The 17358-nt window shown below is 38.6% G+C and overlaps 2 protein-coding genes across 2 annotated transcripts; one reads left to right on the top strand and one right to left on the bottom strand.

The window, feature by feature from the left end:
• The first annotated feature begins 2408 nt into the window (after window positions 1–2408).
• On the top strand, window positions 2409–6364 carry LOC145898914 (atlastin-1-like). The gene is made up of 10 exons (XM_082987578.1): window positions 2409–2531; window positions 2964–3145; window positions 3203–3343; window positions 3401–3556; window positions 3890–3946; window positions 4013–4244; window positions 4304–4482; window positions 4544–4615; window positions 4830–5216; window positions 6056–6364. Exons 1-10 carry the CDS (start codon window positions 2519–2521, stop codon window positions 6167–6169), a joined length of 1533 nt encoding a protein of 510 aa, XP_082843704.1. The 5' UTR covers window positions 2409–2518; the 3' UTR covers window positions 6170–6364.
• Window positions 6365–6495: 131 nt separating this feature from the next.
• LOC145898913 (atlastin-1-like) lies at window positions 6496–11093 on the bottom strand. The gene is made up of 9 exons (XM_082987577.1): window positions 10799–11093; window positions 10459–10640; window positions 10216–10359; window positions 9629–9784; window positions 9368–9424; window positions 9071–9302; window positions 8812–8990; window positions 8676–8744; window positions 6496–8616 (listed from the first exon to the last, which is right to left on the bottom strand). Exons 1-9 carry the CDS (start codon window positions 10809–10811, stop codon window positions 7777–7779), a joined length of 1872 nt encoding a protein of 623 aa, XP_082843703.1. The 5' UTR covers window positions 10812–11093; the 3' UTR covers window positions 6496–7776.
• Between the last annotated feature and the right edge of the window lie 6265 nt (window positions 11094–17358).

The raw sequence follows: 17358 nt of genomic DNA, 5'->3' as shown, positions 1-17358 counted from the left end.
GACCAAAAAAATTAAAATCCCAACTTCGGATAACATAGGTCACGGCGACCGACTCACATACAAATAGGGAGACCTGATGGGAATTCTTCGTGGAAAACCTGAGTTTGAATCCCTTTGAATTCGTGTGCAGATGAAATTGCTTTCAAATTCTGGTTTGGTAGAAAAAGAATAATTGAATTTCTTGGGAATGATATTACGACTCAACGCTCGGAAACGCAAATCATACCAGTTTACTGTTTTGATATTTGCAGTAACACCCGAAGAGACTCCGCTATATGGCATGTATATGAAGAAGGAAATTTCCTTTAAATTTGTTATGTTTGCATTTTGATGCTGCATCCACAAATATTTTGTGTTGAATTATCCGTACAGATTAGATGTGAACTGCTGTGTAATTCAGAGTAGTGTAATGTTTCTGTTGTACCAAGCGCAGGATCTTTCAAAAGCGTTTGGCATTTAGCATTTTCCCAGCGGAGGGTTTTTGTGAATCTTGATGGAACGAATAGTTTTAACAGGTAAACAACTCTTCCCACGAAGATTGTTCCCTTTCAAGGTTGTTTGAGTCATTGAGACACCTGTGTTTTTTTTTGTCCACGTAGTTGCTTTGTTGCGAGCACAAAGCGAGTTTTGCGCTGAACAAGCTTGGCTGCTTGAATTGACTGCAGGAGCGGACGAGTCTGTGGGTAACAAAGAATTGACTTCCAACATTATTCACGTGAAAATAGGTGTTCGTCGACTCCCCTCTTTTGCTCTACCATCTGCAGACAAAGCTATTGAACTAAGTGACAATTCAATACAACAAATAAAAAAAACGAAAGTCGTTGTATTCATCAGTCAAGCACATAGCGTAAGTTATGCAAAGCTGCCTTTACATAATGGAAAGGAATTTCAATAACACGCAATACATTTTTTAAATACTTGAGAAAGAGGCTTCGCCTCTCAAACTGAATGAAGTTTTAATGGGCGGGAAAATTTTGTTTGATGATGTACTTAAGCGTGCGGAATGCATTTTTGGAGATTAAATGCCAATGCCGAAAAAACTCTCGGATAGGTGTATATGATACTTGATTTAAACCTAATTGTCCTTCTTTTCAAAATACTTTAAATGGATAGCTCATTGCGGGTCATCATCTTATTGATCTGGTGAGAAGAGCGGAATTTATTTTAAATCTGTTATGTTTGAACGTCGTCAATTTAATGCTTTGGATTAATAACAAATCGAATACTTTGTTGATTTATTCGTACAAATTAGATAGGGACTGTTGTGTAATGGGAAATAAACTCTCCGAAGAAGGAAGAGTGTAATGGTTTAGTTGTACCAAGCGCAGGATCTTTCAAAAGCTTTTTGGCATTTAGCATTTTCCCAGCGGAGGGCTTTTGTGAATCTTGATGGAACGAGTAGTTTTAACAGGTAAACAACTCTTCCCACGGAGAGTGTTCCCTTTGAAGGTTGTTGTATTCATTGAGATACCGAGGCGTCACGGCAACTTTACAATTCCTGTGATTTTATCCTGTTCACGCTGTTGCTTTGTTGCGAGCACAAAGCGAGTTTTGCGCTGAACAAGCTTGGCTGCTTGAATTGACTGCAGGAGCGGACGAGTCTGTGGGTAACAAAGAATTGACTTCCAACATTAATCACTTAAAAATAAATGTTTTCAATTCGACCATCTTCTTGCTCTATCATCTCCTTGCTAAGCTTCCATAGCACATTGGAAAGGAGTTTCAACAAAACACAATAAATTTTTGAAATACCTAAGGGAAGAAACTTTGCCTCTCAAACTATACGAAGTTTCTCTGGGCGGAAAAACTTTATTCGAGAATTTGCTAAAGTGTGCGTAATGCATTTTAGGAGATCGAATGCCAATGCCAAAAAAGTCTCGGATATTTAACACTTAAGGTAAAAAAAGGGTTTCCTCACTACGGACCATCATCTCAATGATCTGGTGGAATAGCTGGAATATAGATATCAGGAAAAATAGGCAAGGTACGGTCATGTTTTGCATTCGATTTGATTCATTTTTTTTAAATAAACAGTTCGATTTGAGAAGAGAAGAATTTATATGAATATGTGATGTTTGAATGTCATCAATTTAATGCTCCGTTAAATTTGGGTTATGACAAATCCTATATTGTGTTTAATTATCAGTACAAATTAGATGGGAACAGCTGTGTAATGAAAAAACAACATTCAAAGGAGGAGTGTAATGTTTCAGTTGCGACAAGCGCAGGCTCTTTTAAAAGCTTTTGTCGTTTTCCCAACGGAGGGCTTTTGTGAATCTTGATGGAACGAGTAGTTTTAACAGGTAAACAACTCTTCCCACGGAGAGTGTTCCCTTTGAAGGTTGTTGTAGTCATGGAGACACAAAAGCGTCACGACAACCTTACAATTTCTGTGATTTTATCCTGTTCATCCTGTTGCTTTGTTCACACTGAACAAGCTGGTACTGCATGAAATGATAGCTCGGCATTTACCTAGTAGGATTGTTGGTTGACGTTGTTTTACACCACAAGCAACAAAATGTCAAGTAGAGGTATGTATTTTTATGTAAAGTACATATTGAACCAAATAACAGCAAGCGAATATTTCTTAGCAAACTAAATTTGGAATTGACTATTTTCCTCCTTTGGGAATATTGTTTAGTACTTGCAAAAATAAGAAAATTATCCGCAACACATTTTAAAATTTTTAATAAATTGTTGTGTTTCACTGTAAGTCAAGTTGATGGCAGTAACTTCGATAAAAGAAAAACTTACTTGTTGAAATTTAATCGGTTTTAAGCATTAAACTTTGTTTTAGTGGAACAACTTTTTGGCTGAAATATTTTTGGCTTCAAATATTTACTGTATACAACCAGCAAATCCTCTTATAACGTATGTTGGGTAATAACCACCTAATCCACACCCTTTACAATCTATTTTTGGATATTGAATGCTGATACTAATTTTATATACTGTTAATGTAGACATGGAACCTGTCCAAATTGTAGCCAAAGGAACTGGCGGCAATTTCGAATTGAATAAAGACGTCCTACGTAGGGTGTTGAAATGCTCATGGTCCGAAAAAACAGCAATAATAGCCATTTGTGGAGACAAAAGAAAAGGAAAATCATTCCTGATCAACTACTTTTTCCATAATTTAACAGAGGTTCATGACTTTTTTTTGGTTTCAAGTCAATGACTTATTCCTTAAAACGGTATGCAGAACTTGGAGGATAAAGTAATGGGAAAAGTTTTCAGCAAAAAACTGGAACCAATATTTGAATGGCGCGGTGGTCCAGCTAGAAATACCGAGGGGATATGGATTACCAACAAACCAATTACAATCCCAACAAGTTCCGGGCCTGTGAGAGCATGATTGTGTATGGATTGCGTACAAATGCTATAGTTATGTTATTTTTAGGTGGCGCTCTACGTAATGGACACACAAGGAATGTTTGACAATAAAACATCGAAAAAAGAGTGCGCACAGATTTTCACCCTTTCAACGTTGATGAGTTCTATCTTGGTCTTTAACCTTATGCGTCAACTTCAGGCAAACGATTATGAACACTTGTCGGTAAAGGAATTTTTTAATTGGTTTTAAAGAAACTAATCTTTTCTCATAATCAGCATTGTCGGCAAAGATGGGAATTTTTTGTGTAAAACACATGTCCCATGATACACACACGTAAATGTAGCAAAATAATTGCTGTATATTTGTACATTTGGGAAATGCCATTAGGTGATACGTTCCTGTGAATACAAATGTCTAATTTCGTTGTTAAGCTCCCAAAAACAAATGTTTTTTGCCCAATGTTTAAACCCCTGTGATAAACTTAAATGTTTGATTTAAACTAGAAAGTATACAAATAAATTCTTCCTGTAGTAAAACGAAAAAAACAACATTTAGTTTTGGACTAAAGGCGCCGAATGGATTGGTAACGAAACTTCAACTCCAGTCCTACAAGTAAGAACCGATGGACACGACACTAACCTCTTACAAATAACGGTCACCGTTTTTGTTTTCTGATAGATCTTAGTTCTGTTAATACGGGACTTTCCACATAAAGATATTGGTTATGGAGCCGCTGGCGGAAAATCTTATATGACTTCTGAAGCTGACGAATCTGTGGGTAACGCTGAAGTAACTTCCAATATCAATGATTTGAAAAAAATGTTCGCCGAAATTTTCCCCTTTGCTCTACCAACTCCTGGCAAAGCTGTTGAACAAAGGGGTCAATCAGTGGAACCAATTAAAAAAAAACGCAAGTTGTTGTAATCATTAGGTCAGTACAAAGCATAAGTAACACCAACCTGTCTTTAGATATTGGAAAGGAATTCCAACAACACGCTAATGAGTTATTTAAATATCTAAGAAAAGAGGTTTTGCCTCTTAAACTAAACGGAATTTCAATGGACGGCAAAACCCTATTTGATTATGTGGTAAAGTGTGCGGATTGCATTTTTGGGGGCAAAATGCCACTTCCAAAAGAACTCTCGGACGTATGACCCTTAATGTAAAAGTCAATTTTTTCATTTTTAAAAATCTACTTTCAATTAATAGCTCGTTGCGGATCATCATCTTAGTGACCTGGTGGAAAAGCTTGTAAACAGATATCAGGAAAAAATGGATAAGGTTTGATTTTGCTTTGCATATAATTCAATTTCTTTGAAAAAATAAATGGTTTAACTTTATCAGAAAAATTAGTGGACTGTTCATGTATTAGTCACTTGTTTCAAGGAAAATTTTATACATAATCCAAAACCTAAACACCATTACGTTGTGACTTTAGTATTGCTTTGTTACTTTCATAAATCCTACATTAACCGAAATCAACATGGTTTAACAGGTAGTTAAAGAGTTTCACGGTGATTTTAAAAGTTTGCAACAAGTTCATGAAACAGAAAAAAATTCGACCGTGACACAATTTGATAGAGCAAACAAGTTTGGAAGAGAGCAGGTCATCGACGACTTCCGATACAAATTAAAGTCGGGTATTGAAAAGCGTTTCGGCGTTTTGTCACATCATATAAAGCAGCTTTCAGATGCCCACAAGCGGGAAGCTGATCTCAGAAAAGAAATTAATAATTTTAGAGAACAACTTCAAAAAGTATGTGAATTGCATAGAGAAGAAGCTCGAAGAGCTGCAAAAATGGAAGAAGAGCTAAAAAAGATTGAAAATGAGAAGGTGAAAACCGAGGCTGAGCAAGTGGAGAAAGACCGACGAATACAAAAGGTGACTCTCTTGTTATTTCGATCATAACAGTTTCAGTCTTTTTGTTTTAAACTATTGATTTAGGTGCAAAATATTTGGAGTTTATAACTTTGAAAATGAAAGCCAAAGCTAAAATGCTGTTAATCATTAGTAAACGTTTCGAACACTAACTGCGTTCATCATCAGTACTACAATGAGTGCATGCAAGAAAAGCGTCGGGGTAATAAAGGACTGAGCAGGCAGAAGGGAAACAGCAGCAGCAACAACGCGCAACAAGCCAGAGGCATGTCACGTGACAAACAACATGGAAGCACAGCAGCGGCGTCATCAGTACGGACCTAGATGTTGAATAGGTAAAGCGGTTTGGAGCTATCATCCACGTTCAGTGCTGGTTTATGGTGTTGGATGAAAAGTGTTTCCAGAGTTAGTAATTTAGATTGGAAATTAGTAATTAGAATTTCTGGAAACACTTTACATCCAACACCATAAACCAGCACTGAACGTGGATGATAGCTCCAAACCGCTTTACCTATTCAACGTCTAGGTCCGTACTGCAGCCTGACACATTGCTACTGATGACGTCGCTGCTGTGCTTCCATGTTGTTTGTCACGTGACATGCCTCTGGCTTGTTGCGTGTTGTTGCTGCTGCTGTTTCCCTTCTGCCTGCTCAGTCCTTTATTACCCCGACGCTTTTCTTGCATGCACTCATTGTAGTACTGATGATGAACGCAGTTAGTGTTCGAAACGTTTACTAATGATTAACAGCATTTGAGCTTTGGCTTTCACTATTGATTTATTTAAACGTTTTAAAGGACTGGACAACGCATATGTAGTAATACACAGAACAATGCATTTTTAGATGAACAACGAGATTCAAGAATTACAGAACAGAGGCAGAACACAAATTCACCAGAAGTCAAGATGGCATATTCCTTTCCTGTACAGCAGCGAATATGAAAGTAGTAGTAACTAAATAATAGATGACATGCTTTAAATTTCGTTGATTTTTACCAGAAAAAGACATGTGTGGAATTTCTCTCTTTTTCTTTGTATATATATGTATGTATAAACATCCAAAAAATGTTTTTCCAGAGTAACATATTTTGTCCGATCTGTATCTTATTGCGTGCTTGTAAATAAATTCAACATACTTCAAAACCTCTCAGTCTCAATAGAGAAGGTTGTTTAGGCAATTAGTGTAATTTTGAAAAAACTATTAAAGGAAAAATATTTATTAAACGTGACCAAAAGACCATACGTAACAAGATACACGAACTTTGTCTTTTCATAAATAGATTTCATACATAATATTTCCAAGTTTGTTGCACGTTAGTTATTATTAATTTGAAATAACAATCACAAACCTTATTTATGAAACCTCACCTTATATGTAAATTTGTATGGCATATTCTGATGGTCAAACAATATATAAAAAAACAGACTTGCAAGGAAGCGCAGTAAACGTTTGATGTTGTACAACACAAAAATCCACCTCTCTCACTCGTATCAGATAACAGGAGTTCACCTCATATACATGTTACAACAGACAAAATGAACTATTTAAATCTGTTGTTTTTCTGATAACCAGTGGGCATCTATTATTAATGCAATGTAGGCATCTATCTCAATGATATTGTTACACTCGTGTTTCAAAAGTTACAAAAAATCACTTTGGCTGTTCCTAATAAAGTGTGGGGGAAGGTATGTGATACAATGAAATACTGAATTTTATACAGAACATAGGCGGAATAGAAATTCAAGCTTTCCTTTAAAGCAATAAATATAAAAATATGACAAAAATGCTTACAAAAGGTTGGCAGAAATAGTTCAGAAATTCAGAAATTTACATTTGTAATTTTGTTGGTTTCAGAAAATACATATTAACAATATTACAAAATATTTGGGTGCACCGTGTGGCCAGAAATAAACACACAAACTAACGTGTTGGTGTGATTGTGACTCGACAAGTCAATGCCTATAAAAAACTTCAGTAGCCAGTGACAGTTGTTTTAAATTATAAACATGTTTCTCCCATCTTATAATACAAGTCACCCTGTTGAACCGAGCAGTCAAACGTTAGTGAAAAAGACCCTGCGTTTATCTAAGACGAAACAAGTGACAAAACCTTTTCTATTTTTTTAGTTTTTTCGTCAACGTTATCAAACAACAATTCGCGCATATTTAAGCAATCTTACATTTCCTTGAGCAATTTATATTCATGGATTTGAGATAACGGTGATAAAAAAATCTCCACAACATTTGCTTCAGCAAAGTTACAATAGAACTTTGTTTTGTCAGCGGTGTGTGTACACTCAACTGTTTTCTTTATTTTACCAAACTTTGTGAAAAACGAACAATATTTCAAAACTTTACTTTGCAATAAAGTTTTTAGTATATCCTGGTAGCCAAACAGTAGTTAGAACTTGAGTCCGGGCAACACGCATTTAAACTTTACACACAGTGGTAATTTCCACGTTGCAGATGAGCATTGTCTTTAGCTGTTTATGATAGCAATTACAATAATGAAACAAGTTATTGTCATCAGGCAAGTTTACACCAAAATGTTTTTGTGGATGTGTTCTAAAGGTCCTGTTGCATTTGTTGCTCTCCGTCCTTTCGATTCTGTTGCATTCCACCCTCATGAACCTGATGCTTTCCATCTTCTTGTGCTTTGAGCATTTCATTTTCTTGTACCTTAGGCACTCCATTCTTTTGTATCCGTGCCTTTCCATCTTCTTGTTGTCCCCGTGGCTTTCCATCCTCTGGCACCCGTGGCTTTCCATCCTCTGGCACCCGTGGCTTTCCCTCTTCTTGTTGTCCCCGTGGCTTTCCATCCTCTTGTTGTCCCCGTGGCTTTCCATCCTCTGGTACCCGTGGATTTCCATCTTCTTGTCCCCGTTGCTTTCCATCCTCTGGAACCCGTTGCTTTCTATCTTTTGGTACCCGTGACTTTCCATTCTCTTGTTGCCCCCGAGGCTTTTCAATGTCAGGATCCAGCATAGAAGTAGTTGGATGTCTTTTTGGGGTATGTCCGCTCGGCATTTCCGGAAGTAACGATTTGGCTTCTGGCGATTTGGCACTTTTTTCTTCGAGTGAAGTTTTATTGTCGTGATCGGCTTTTTCTTTATCTCCATGTGCCGCATGGGCCTCCGCTTTGTGCTTCTCAGCTAGCTCCACGTATTTTTTCTTAAGGTTGTTTTTGGCTTCCATGAGTTTCTCTTCTAAGCTGCGAGCATCTTTCAGTTTGTCATCATGAGATAGCTCAGCTTCACACATCCTGTCAACCTCCACCTGTAATACATTTCGAGCATCTTGTATCACATTTTTCCGCCCGAACTTATCGGAGTCATCAAAAAACTTCATCACAGCATCCTTTTCTGCTGTCAGTGTTTCCTTTTGTCTGCTACCCTTTTCCAGATTCTGTAAAAGTATTACAACGCTTAACAGGTCGTTAACAGTCCCATAAATGTACCACTTACCTTGATTTTGTCTTGATATTTTTCAACGCACTTCTCTACTAAGTCGCGCATCCAGTGGTCGGCAACAAGCTGTAACAAACTATCGGATTCATGGATCGTATTACGAACAAAATTGCTTATTAGACAAAGGGCTTACGTCTGAAAGGTCCTTTGCTTTCGGCATTTCACCAGTTAATACGAGTTCGGAGCATTTCACGATATAAGTATATAAATCGCTCCCATTCATGGGATTTTTGTTTAGAGTCAGTGGCCCAATGTCTTTTTTCAGGTGTTGAAAGAACTCATTTGCATATTGCAGAAATTGCGATGCAATATCTAGAAGGCATGTAGCTTATAAGTATAGCAATAAACATGTGAAACCAATGTATGTGCAGTGCATTGAAATAAGTACGCACCTTTTAACTTTAGAGGTTTTTCATTGTGCCCTCTTTTCGCCACCTTGTCTCCTGGGAAGGGCATGGCGTACGCTGAAACGCGTTGAAAAACTTTCTTCAATTCTTCCAGATTGGCGGTTATCTCTCCGTTTTCCTTGCTCTCTTCGATTTGTTGTTTTAAATACGCTTCTCCGCCTTTGAGACCGTAACCGAGATTTTCGTGTGGGAAGTCGCGAATTAGAAAAAACAAATTCTGTCGTACAAAACGCGGTTGATTAGGTACGCAAAAACACATTTTACAAGGAAAAACAAAGGAACCTGAAGAACTGGCTTTGATTTCTCGTTGCCAACCCACTGAGCACTTTGCATCCAAAACTATAAAACATAGTACCATATTTATCATTTCACCAAAGTAGTTACACATGGAATAGATTTAGAGAAGCTTTGGGAATAGCGACAAATGTAACCCACAGAATTGTGATTGTTTCTTAATGGTAATACCGCCATTTTTCACTTGGCGCATCTCAGACCAATAGCTATTGTTGTACGGACGATTCCAAATATAAGTTTTACACCTACTGAAAGCTGTTCTATGTCGTTTGATTGAAGTTGCCGCAGAAGGTTAAACACTACGATGGAACTCATCAAAGTGGAAAGAGTAAAAATCTGGGTGCATTCGTGTTTTGTTGTTGTGTTGTCAAACATTCCTTGGGTGTCAACTATGTAAACGTGTACCTTCAAAATAAAACACAAATGTTTAATAGCACTATAAAGCAGAAATAAACATATTTTTTATGGTTTAGGCAATACACTAAAATACGTGGAATTTTTAGTAAACCATTTTTTTGTAAAACAGATAGGTGAGTCAAAGTGGCTTTGTATATATAACTAACTCAATGTCACTGTTGCTCGACAAGTGGAAGCAAGGCACATAAAGCCATGCTTGGTCAACCCTGTGCACTTCAGCTCTAATCGGAAATGTGAATTTATGTGTTTCATTCTACTAATGGGCTTCGAATTGTAGATGTAACTAAATAACTTAACTATAGTTATGCCTTTATGTGTGGAAATCACACCAGTTTGCTGTTTGAAATGAACAAACTACAAAACAGTATGCGTTGATTGATACTTGGCTGAAGCTAAGAAAGGCAAAAGTATCTGCTTACGTTTCCTCCTTTTGTTGTCAATGGGATAGGTTGGTCCGTAATCCAAATTCCCTCTGTATCCCGTGATGTTCCACCTCTCCACTTAAAAGTGTTAGAAAGTTTTTCGCCACCGAAAAACGTGGATAACAGTTTGTCCTTGACAGTCTGCGGAACATGACAAATTGACTAGGAAGCAACATATGTGTAATACAGCTGATGACCATTTGTTACATATATGGTTGGTTATCAATAGTTTTAACCCACCCGGCTCAGGTTGTGCATTAACAGGTTCAGAAGAAATGATTTTCCTTTTCTTTTATCGCCGCAAATGGAAATTATTGCCGTTGCTTCATTCCACGAGCAGCGCAAGACGTTCTTCAACGCATGTTCGTCCAACTTCCAAATACCATCCGAAGTTTTCCGCAGAATTTGGACTGGTGTAAAATCTTATGAAGAGAACGTATAACATGTGAAGTGTTGACAGTAAAAACAACGGTATTGTTTTGCTAATGCTATTGGTTTCACAGAAAACAAACAGTACTGACACCAAAAGTTAGTAAAAACTGTTCCTACTCTGGCAAGTATAAACATTGAATATACCTACCATATCTCGGCATGCTGAATAAAAATTAAAAACCGGCTTGATACTTCGGCATGCCAAAACAAAAACAAACTCGATCCAACTTTAATTGGTACTGCCTGGCCGTCAATCGCTAATCACTACTGACTCAGTAAACGGGATTTACTGTATGAGAAACAGAGCTTTGTCTGTGTCGATCACCTCCACAGCGACACTTACCGGCATTCCTCAGTTGTGCGAAACTAACCTGTCACGATGTTTGCAACCAATTTAAATGAATCGCCAAGCTCTACTACTGCTACAAGACTCCTGGTCTCGTATCCATTATCAATCCTGCACGATTCCCAATTGCAACCGTTTTACTTATCCTTCTGCCACTCTTCCCACTAAGAGTGTTTCCTTTGAAGGTTGTTGTATTCATTGAGACACCAAGGCGTCACAGCAACCTTACAATTCCTGTGATTTTATCCTGTCCACGCTGTTGCTTTGTTGCGAACACAAAGCGAGTTTTGCGCCAAACAAGCTTGTACTGCTTTAAATCACAGCAGAAGCGGACGAGTCTGTGGGTTACCACAGAAGTAACTTCCAACATTAATCACTTGAAAATAAATGTTCGTCAATTCCCCTCCCTGTTCTACCATCTCCAGGCAAAGCTTTTGAACAACGTAACTTTCAACACAACAAACAAAAAAAAACACAAACCTGTGTATTCATTAGTCAAGCACTAAACATGAGTCATACGGAGCTCCCATTGCACATTGGATATGGTGGCCTATACATTTTTCCACAAGAAAACAAAATCGTTTCGAATTTCGTTTTCCCGAAACATATGTTGTTTTGAAATGAGCAATTTCGTTTTCAAAAGTAAAATTTTACACAGAGTTTAAAACGAATTTGAGAAAAGCTGGTTATGGTTAAGAGCGAAATTCGAAACGATTTTTTTGGAAAAACTTTGTATTATTAATTAAATAACGCTTGATGGAAACAAAGAGCCGGTTTGTAATAAAATGACGTCAGTATTCAAAAACATATCTTTGTCCGCATATTTTGTTAACAAGTCCGTTTTGAAATGCTTAAATATTAAAGTATCAAAAACGAAACTGCGAAAACAAAATTTGTAACGGGAAATAAAACTTGTTTTCGGACAAAAAATCGTTTTAAAATGCCTTTAGTCCGTTGATAACTATGGTGTCCATAGCGGGAAACAAAATTTGTTTTCGAACCAAAATTCAGGCAAAAGTCAGGCAATTCCAAAACGCAAAAGTTAGGCAATGGCAACGCACAATCACGAAAGTCAAGCAATTCCAAACACACATTCACGAAAGTTAGGCAATTCCAAGTTTTTTATAGGAAACGCTGCTGTTAAAGTCAGGCAAGTCAGGATTTTAGTCAAAGCCGAAATGTTCGCATTAGAAATGATTCTATTTTTCCAATTGGATTCCTGTTACACGACAGAAAACTTCAATCATTGAATGATGATAAACCGATTGGTGAAATAAATTATCTTTGCTTTTACCCTTGAAATTAACTTATCCCAATGCATTTCTGCCGTTATCTTTGTTATTGTACATTTCCATTTGTTGTTTATCACATTACTAAAAAGCTTTTAGACTGCGCGGTGGAGCAAAACCACATGACACAATTACCTTCCTTGTGGATTTGCCAGAAATAGAAAATTTTGCCTGGTTACTCCCAGACAAGATGATTCCAAACATGTAGTTTCTAGGAATTCCCAGGGGCTGCGTTATGTTTGTGGTGGTAGACGTTGATCAAGCATGGCCTTGGCCATTGTGTGAGTCCAACGAAAGCAATTATCTCAACAATTAAAAATTTAAGGTACTGCAACGTATGCCGTAATAGGTAGTGTTTAGGTTAGGCATAGAGTTCCCAGCTGAACCTCACTTAAGTGTTTATGGTCCTTGACACTTGAAAGGCCTGAGCCTTGGGGCTAGAATTTGGCAACCTCCTTTCGTCTGGTTTCAAACTAATCAATCTTTCAATTTGTACATATAATTTTATTTTTACGGTTGAAATAACATACAATTTTTCTCAACAAAATTTGACCTGCTGTGTATCTCTTTAAAATATGTACATTCTGATACCGGAAAAAATGTTTTTGATCCAGCTTCCAATTCCAAAACAAAATCGTAGGAATGTTTTCTTTCCAATATTCGTTTCGAAACAATCTTTTTGAAACTTTTAAACCCTACAGGGGTGCGTCATTTTCTTCACTCCGTTTTTGGCGATTTTCCATGTTGCTGTTGAATCCGGGTAGGGGAGGTAAAACATTTTCTTCACTCCGTTTTTGGCGATTTTCCATGTTGCTGTTGAATCCGGGTAGGGGAGGTAAAACATTTTCTTCACTCCGTTTTTGGCGATTTTCCATGTTGCTGTTGAATCCGGGTAGGGGAGGTAAAACATTTTCTTCACTCCGTTTTTGGCGATTTTCCATGTTCCTGTTGAATCCGGGTAGGGGAGGTGAAACATGTTCTTCACTCCGTTTTTGGCGATTTTCCATGTTGCTGTTGAATCCGGGTAGGGGAGGTAAAACATTTTCTTCACTCCGTTTTTGGCGATTTTCCATGTTGCTGTTGAATCCGGGTAGGGGAGGTGAAACAATTTCTTCACTCCGTTTTTGGCGATTTTCCATGTTGTTGTTGAATCCGGGTAGGGGAGGTAAAACATTTTCTTCACTCCGTTTTTGGCGATTTTCCATGTTGCTGTTGAATCCGGGTAGGGGATGTAAAACATTTTCTTCACTCCGTTTTGGGCGATTTTCCATGTTGCTGTTGAATCCGGGTAGGGGAGGTAAAACATTTTCTTCACTCCGTTTTTGGCGATTTTCCATGTTGTTGTTGAATCCGGGTAGGGGAGGTAAAACATTTTCTTCACTCCGTTTTTGGCGATTTTCCATGTTGCTGTTGAATCCGGGTAGGGGAGGTAAAACATTTTCTTCACTCCGTTTTTGGCAATTTTCCATGTTGTTGTTGAATCCGGGTAGGGGAGGTAAAACATTTTCTTCACTCCGTTTTTGGCGATTTTCCATGTTGTTGTTGAATCCGGGTAGGGGAGGTAAAACATTTTCTTCACTCCGTTTTTGGCGATTTTCCATGTTGCTGTTGAATCCGGGTAGGGGATGAAAAACATGTTCTTCACTCCGTTTTTGGCGATTTTCCATGTTGTTGTTGAATCCGGGTAGGGGAGGTAAAACATTTTCTTCACTCCGTTTTTGGCGATTTTCCATGTTGTTGTTGAATCCGGGTAGGGGAGGTAAAACATGTTCTTCACTCCGTTTTTGGCGATTTTCCATGTTGTTGTTGAATCCGGGTAGGGGAGGTAAAACATTTTCTTCACTCCGTTTTTGGCGATTTTCCATGTTGTTGTTGAATCCGGGTAGGGGAGGTAAAACATGTTCTTCACTCCGTTTTTGGCGATTTTCCATGTTGTTGTTGAATCCGGGTAGGGGAGGTAAAACATTTTCTTCACTCCGTTTTTGGCAATTTTCCATGTTGCTGTTGAATCCGGGTAGGGGAGGTAAAACATTTTCTTCACTCCGTTTTTGGCAATTTTCCATGTTGTTGTTGAATCCGGGTAGGGGAGGTAAAACATTTTCTTCACTCCGTTTTTGGCAATTTTCCATGTTGTTGTTGAATCCGGGTAGGGGAGGTAAAACATTTTCTTCACTCCGTTTTTGGCAATTTTCCATGTTGTTGTTGAATCCGGGTAGGGGAGGTAAAACATTTTCTTCACTCCGTTTTTGGCAATTTTCCATGTTGCTGTTGAATCCGGGTAGGGGAGGTAAAACATTTTCTTCACTCCGTTTTTGGCAATTTTCCATGTTGTTGTTGAATCCGGGTAGGGGAGGTAAAACATTTTCTTCACTCCGTTTTTGGCAATTTTCCATGTTGTTGTTGAATCCGGGTAGGGGAGGTAAAACATTTTCTTCACTCCGTTTTTGGCAATTTTCCATGTTGCTGTTGAATCCGGGTAGGGGAGGTAAAACATTTTCTTCACTCCGTTTTTGGCAATTTTCCATGTTGTTGTTGAATCCGGGTAGGGGAGGTAAAACATTTTCTTCACTCCGTTTTTGGCAATTTTCCATGTTGTTGTTGAATCCGGGTAGGGGAGGTAAAACATTTTCTTCACTCCGTTTTTGGCGATTTTCCATGTTGCTGTTGAATCCGGGTAGGGGAGGTAAAACATTTTCTTCACTCCGTTTTTGGCAATTTTCCATGTTGTTGTTGAATCCGGGTAGGGGAGGTAAAACATTTTCTTCACTCCGTTTTTGGCGATTTTCCATGTTGTTGTTGAATCCGGGTAGGGGAGGTAAAACATTTTCTTCACTCCGTTTTTGGCGATTTTCCATGTTGCTGTTGAATCCGGGTAGGGGATGAAAAACATGTTCTTCACTCCGTTTTTGGCGATTTTCCATGTTGTTGTTGAATCCGGGTAGGGGAGGTAAAACATTTTCTTCACTCCGTTTTTGGCGATTTTCCATGTTGTTGTTGAATCCGGGTAGGGGAGGTAAAACATGTTCTTCACTCCGTTTTTGGCGATTTTCCATGTTGTTGTTGAATCCGGGTAGGGGAGGTAAAACATTTTCTTCACTCCGTTTTTGGCGATTTTCCATGTTGCTGTTGAATCCGGGTAGGAGAGGTAAAACATTTTCTTCACTCCGTTTTTGGCGATTTTCCATGTTGTTGTTGAATCCGGGTAGGGGAGGTAAAACATGTTCTTCACTCCGTTTTTGGCGATTTTCCATGTTGTTGTTGAATCCGGGTAGGGGAGGTAAAACATTTTCTTCACTCCGTTTTTGGCAATTTTCCATGTTGCTGTTGAATCCGGGTAGGGGAGGTAAAACATTTTCTTCACTCCGTTTTTGGCAATTTTCCATGTTGTTGTTGAATCCGGGTAGGGGAGGTAAAACATTTTCTTCACTCCGTTTTTGGCAATTTTCCATGTTGTTGTTGAATCCGGGTAGGGGAGGTAAAACATTTTCTTCACTCCGTTTTTGGCAATTTTCCATGTTGTTGTTGAATCCGGGTAGGGGAGGTAAAACATTTTCTTCACTCCGTTTTTGGCAATTTTCCATGTTGCTGTTGAATCCGGGTAGGGGAGGTAAAACATTTTCTTCACTCCGTTTTTGGCAATTTTCCATGTTGTTGTTGAATCCGGGTAGGGGAGGTAAAACATTTTCTTCACTCCGTTTTTGGCAATTTTCCATGTTGTTGTTGAATCCGGGTAGGGGAGGTAAAACATTTTCTTCACTCCGTTTTTGGCAATTTTCCATGTTGCTGTTGAATCCGGGTAGGGGAGGTAAAACATTTTCTTCACTCCGTTTTTGGCAATTTTCCATGTTGTTGTTGAATCCGGGTAGGGGAGGTAAAACATTTTCTTCACTCCGTTTTTGGCAATTTTCCATGTTGTTGTTGAATCCGGGTAGGGGAGGTAAAACATTTTCTTCACTCCGTTTTTGGCAATTTTCCATGTTGTTGTTGAATCCGGGTAGGGGAGGTAAAACATTTTCTTCACTCCGTTTTTGGCGATTTTCCATGTTGCTGTTGAATCCGGGTAGGGGAGGTAAAACATTTTCTTCACTCCGTTTTTGGCAATTTTCCATGTTGTTGTTGAATCCGGGTAGGGGAGGTAAAACATTTTCTTCACTCCGTTTTTGGCGATTTTCCATGTTGCTGTTGAATCCGGGTAGGAGAGGTAAAACATTTTCTTCACTCCGTTTTTGGCGATTTTCCATGTTGTTGTTGAATCCGGGTAGGGGAGGTAAAACATGTTCTTCACTCCGTTTTTGGCGATTTTCCATGTTGTTGTTGAATCCGGGTAGGGGATGTAAAACATTTTCTTCACTCCGTTTTTGGCAATTTTCCATGTTGTTGTTGAATCCGGGTAGGGGAGGTAAAACATTTTCTTCACTCCGTTTTGGGCGATTTTCCATGTTGCTGTTGAATCCGGGTAGGGGATGTAAAACATTTTCTTCACTCCGTTTTGGGCGATTTTCCATGTTGCTGTTGAATCCGGGTAGGGGAGGTAAAACATTTTCTTCACTCCGTTTTTGGCGATTTTCCATGTTGTTGTTGAATCCGGGTAGGGGAGGTAAAACATTTTCTTCACTCCGTTTTTGGCGATTTTCCATGTTGCTGTTGAATCCGGGTAGGGGAGGTAAAACATTTTCTTCACTCCGTTTTTGGCGATTTTCCATGTTGCTGTTGAATCCGGGTAGGGGAGGTAAAACATTTTCTTCACTCCGTTTTTGGCGATTTTCCATGTTGTTGTTGAATCCGGGTAGGGGAGGTAAAACATGTTCTTCACTCCGTTTTTGGCGATTTTCCATGTTGCTGTTGAATCCGGGTAGGGGAGGTAAAACATTTTCTTCACTCCGTTTTTGGCGATTTTCCATGTTGTTGTTGAATCTGGGTAGGGGAGGTAAAACATGTTCTTCACTCCGTTTTTGGCGATTTTCCATGTTGTTGTTGAATCCGGGTAGGGGAGGTAAAACATGTTCTTCACTCCGTTTTTGGCGATTTTCCATGTTGCTGTTGAATCCGGGTAGGGGAGGTAAAACATTTTCT

The sequence above is a fragment of the Ascidia mentula genome, chromosome 4, assembly GCF_947561715.1.
Source record: "Ascidia mentula chromosome 4, kaAscMent1.1, whole genome shotgun sequence".
Classification (NCBI taxonomy): Eukaryota; Metazoa; Chordata; class Ascidiacea; order Phlebobranchia; family Ascidiidae; genus Ascidia; species Ascidia mentula.
This window is presented reverse-complemented; position numbering and strand designations above follow the sequence as displayed.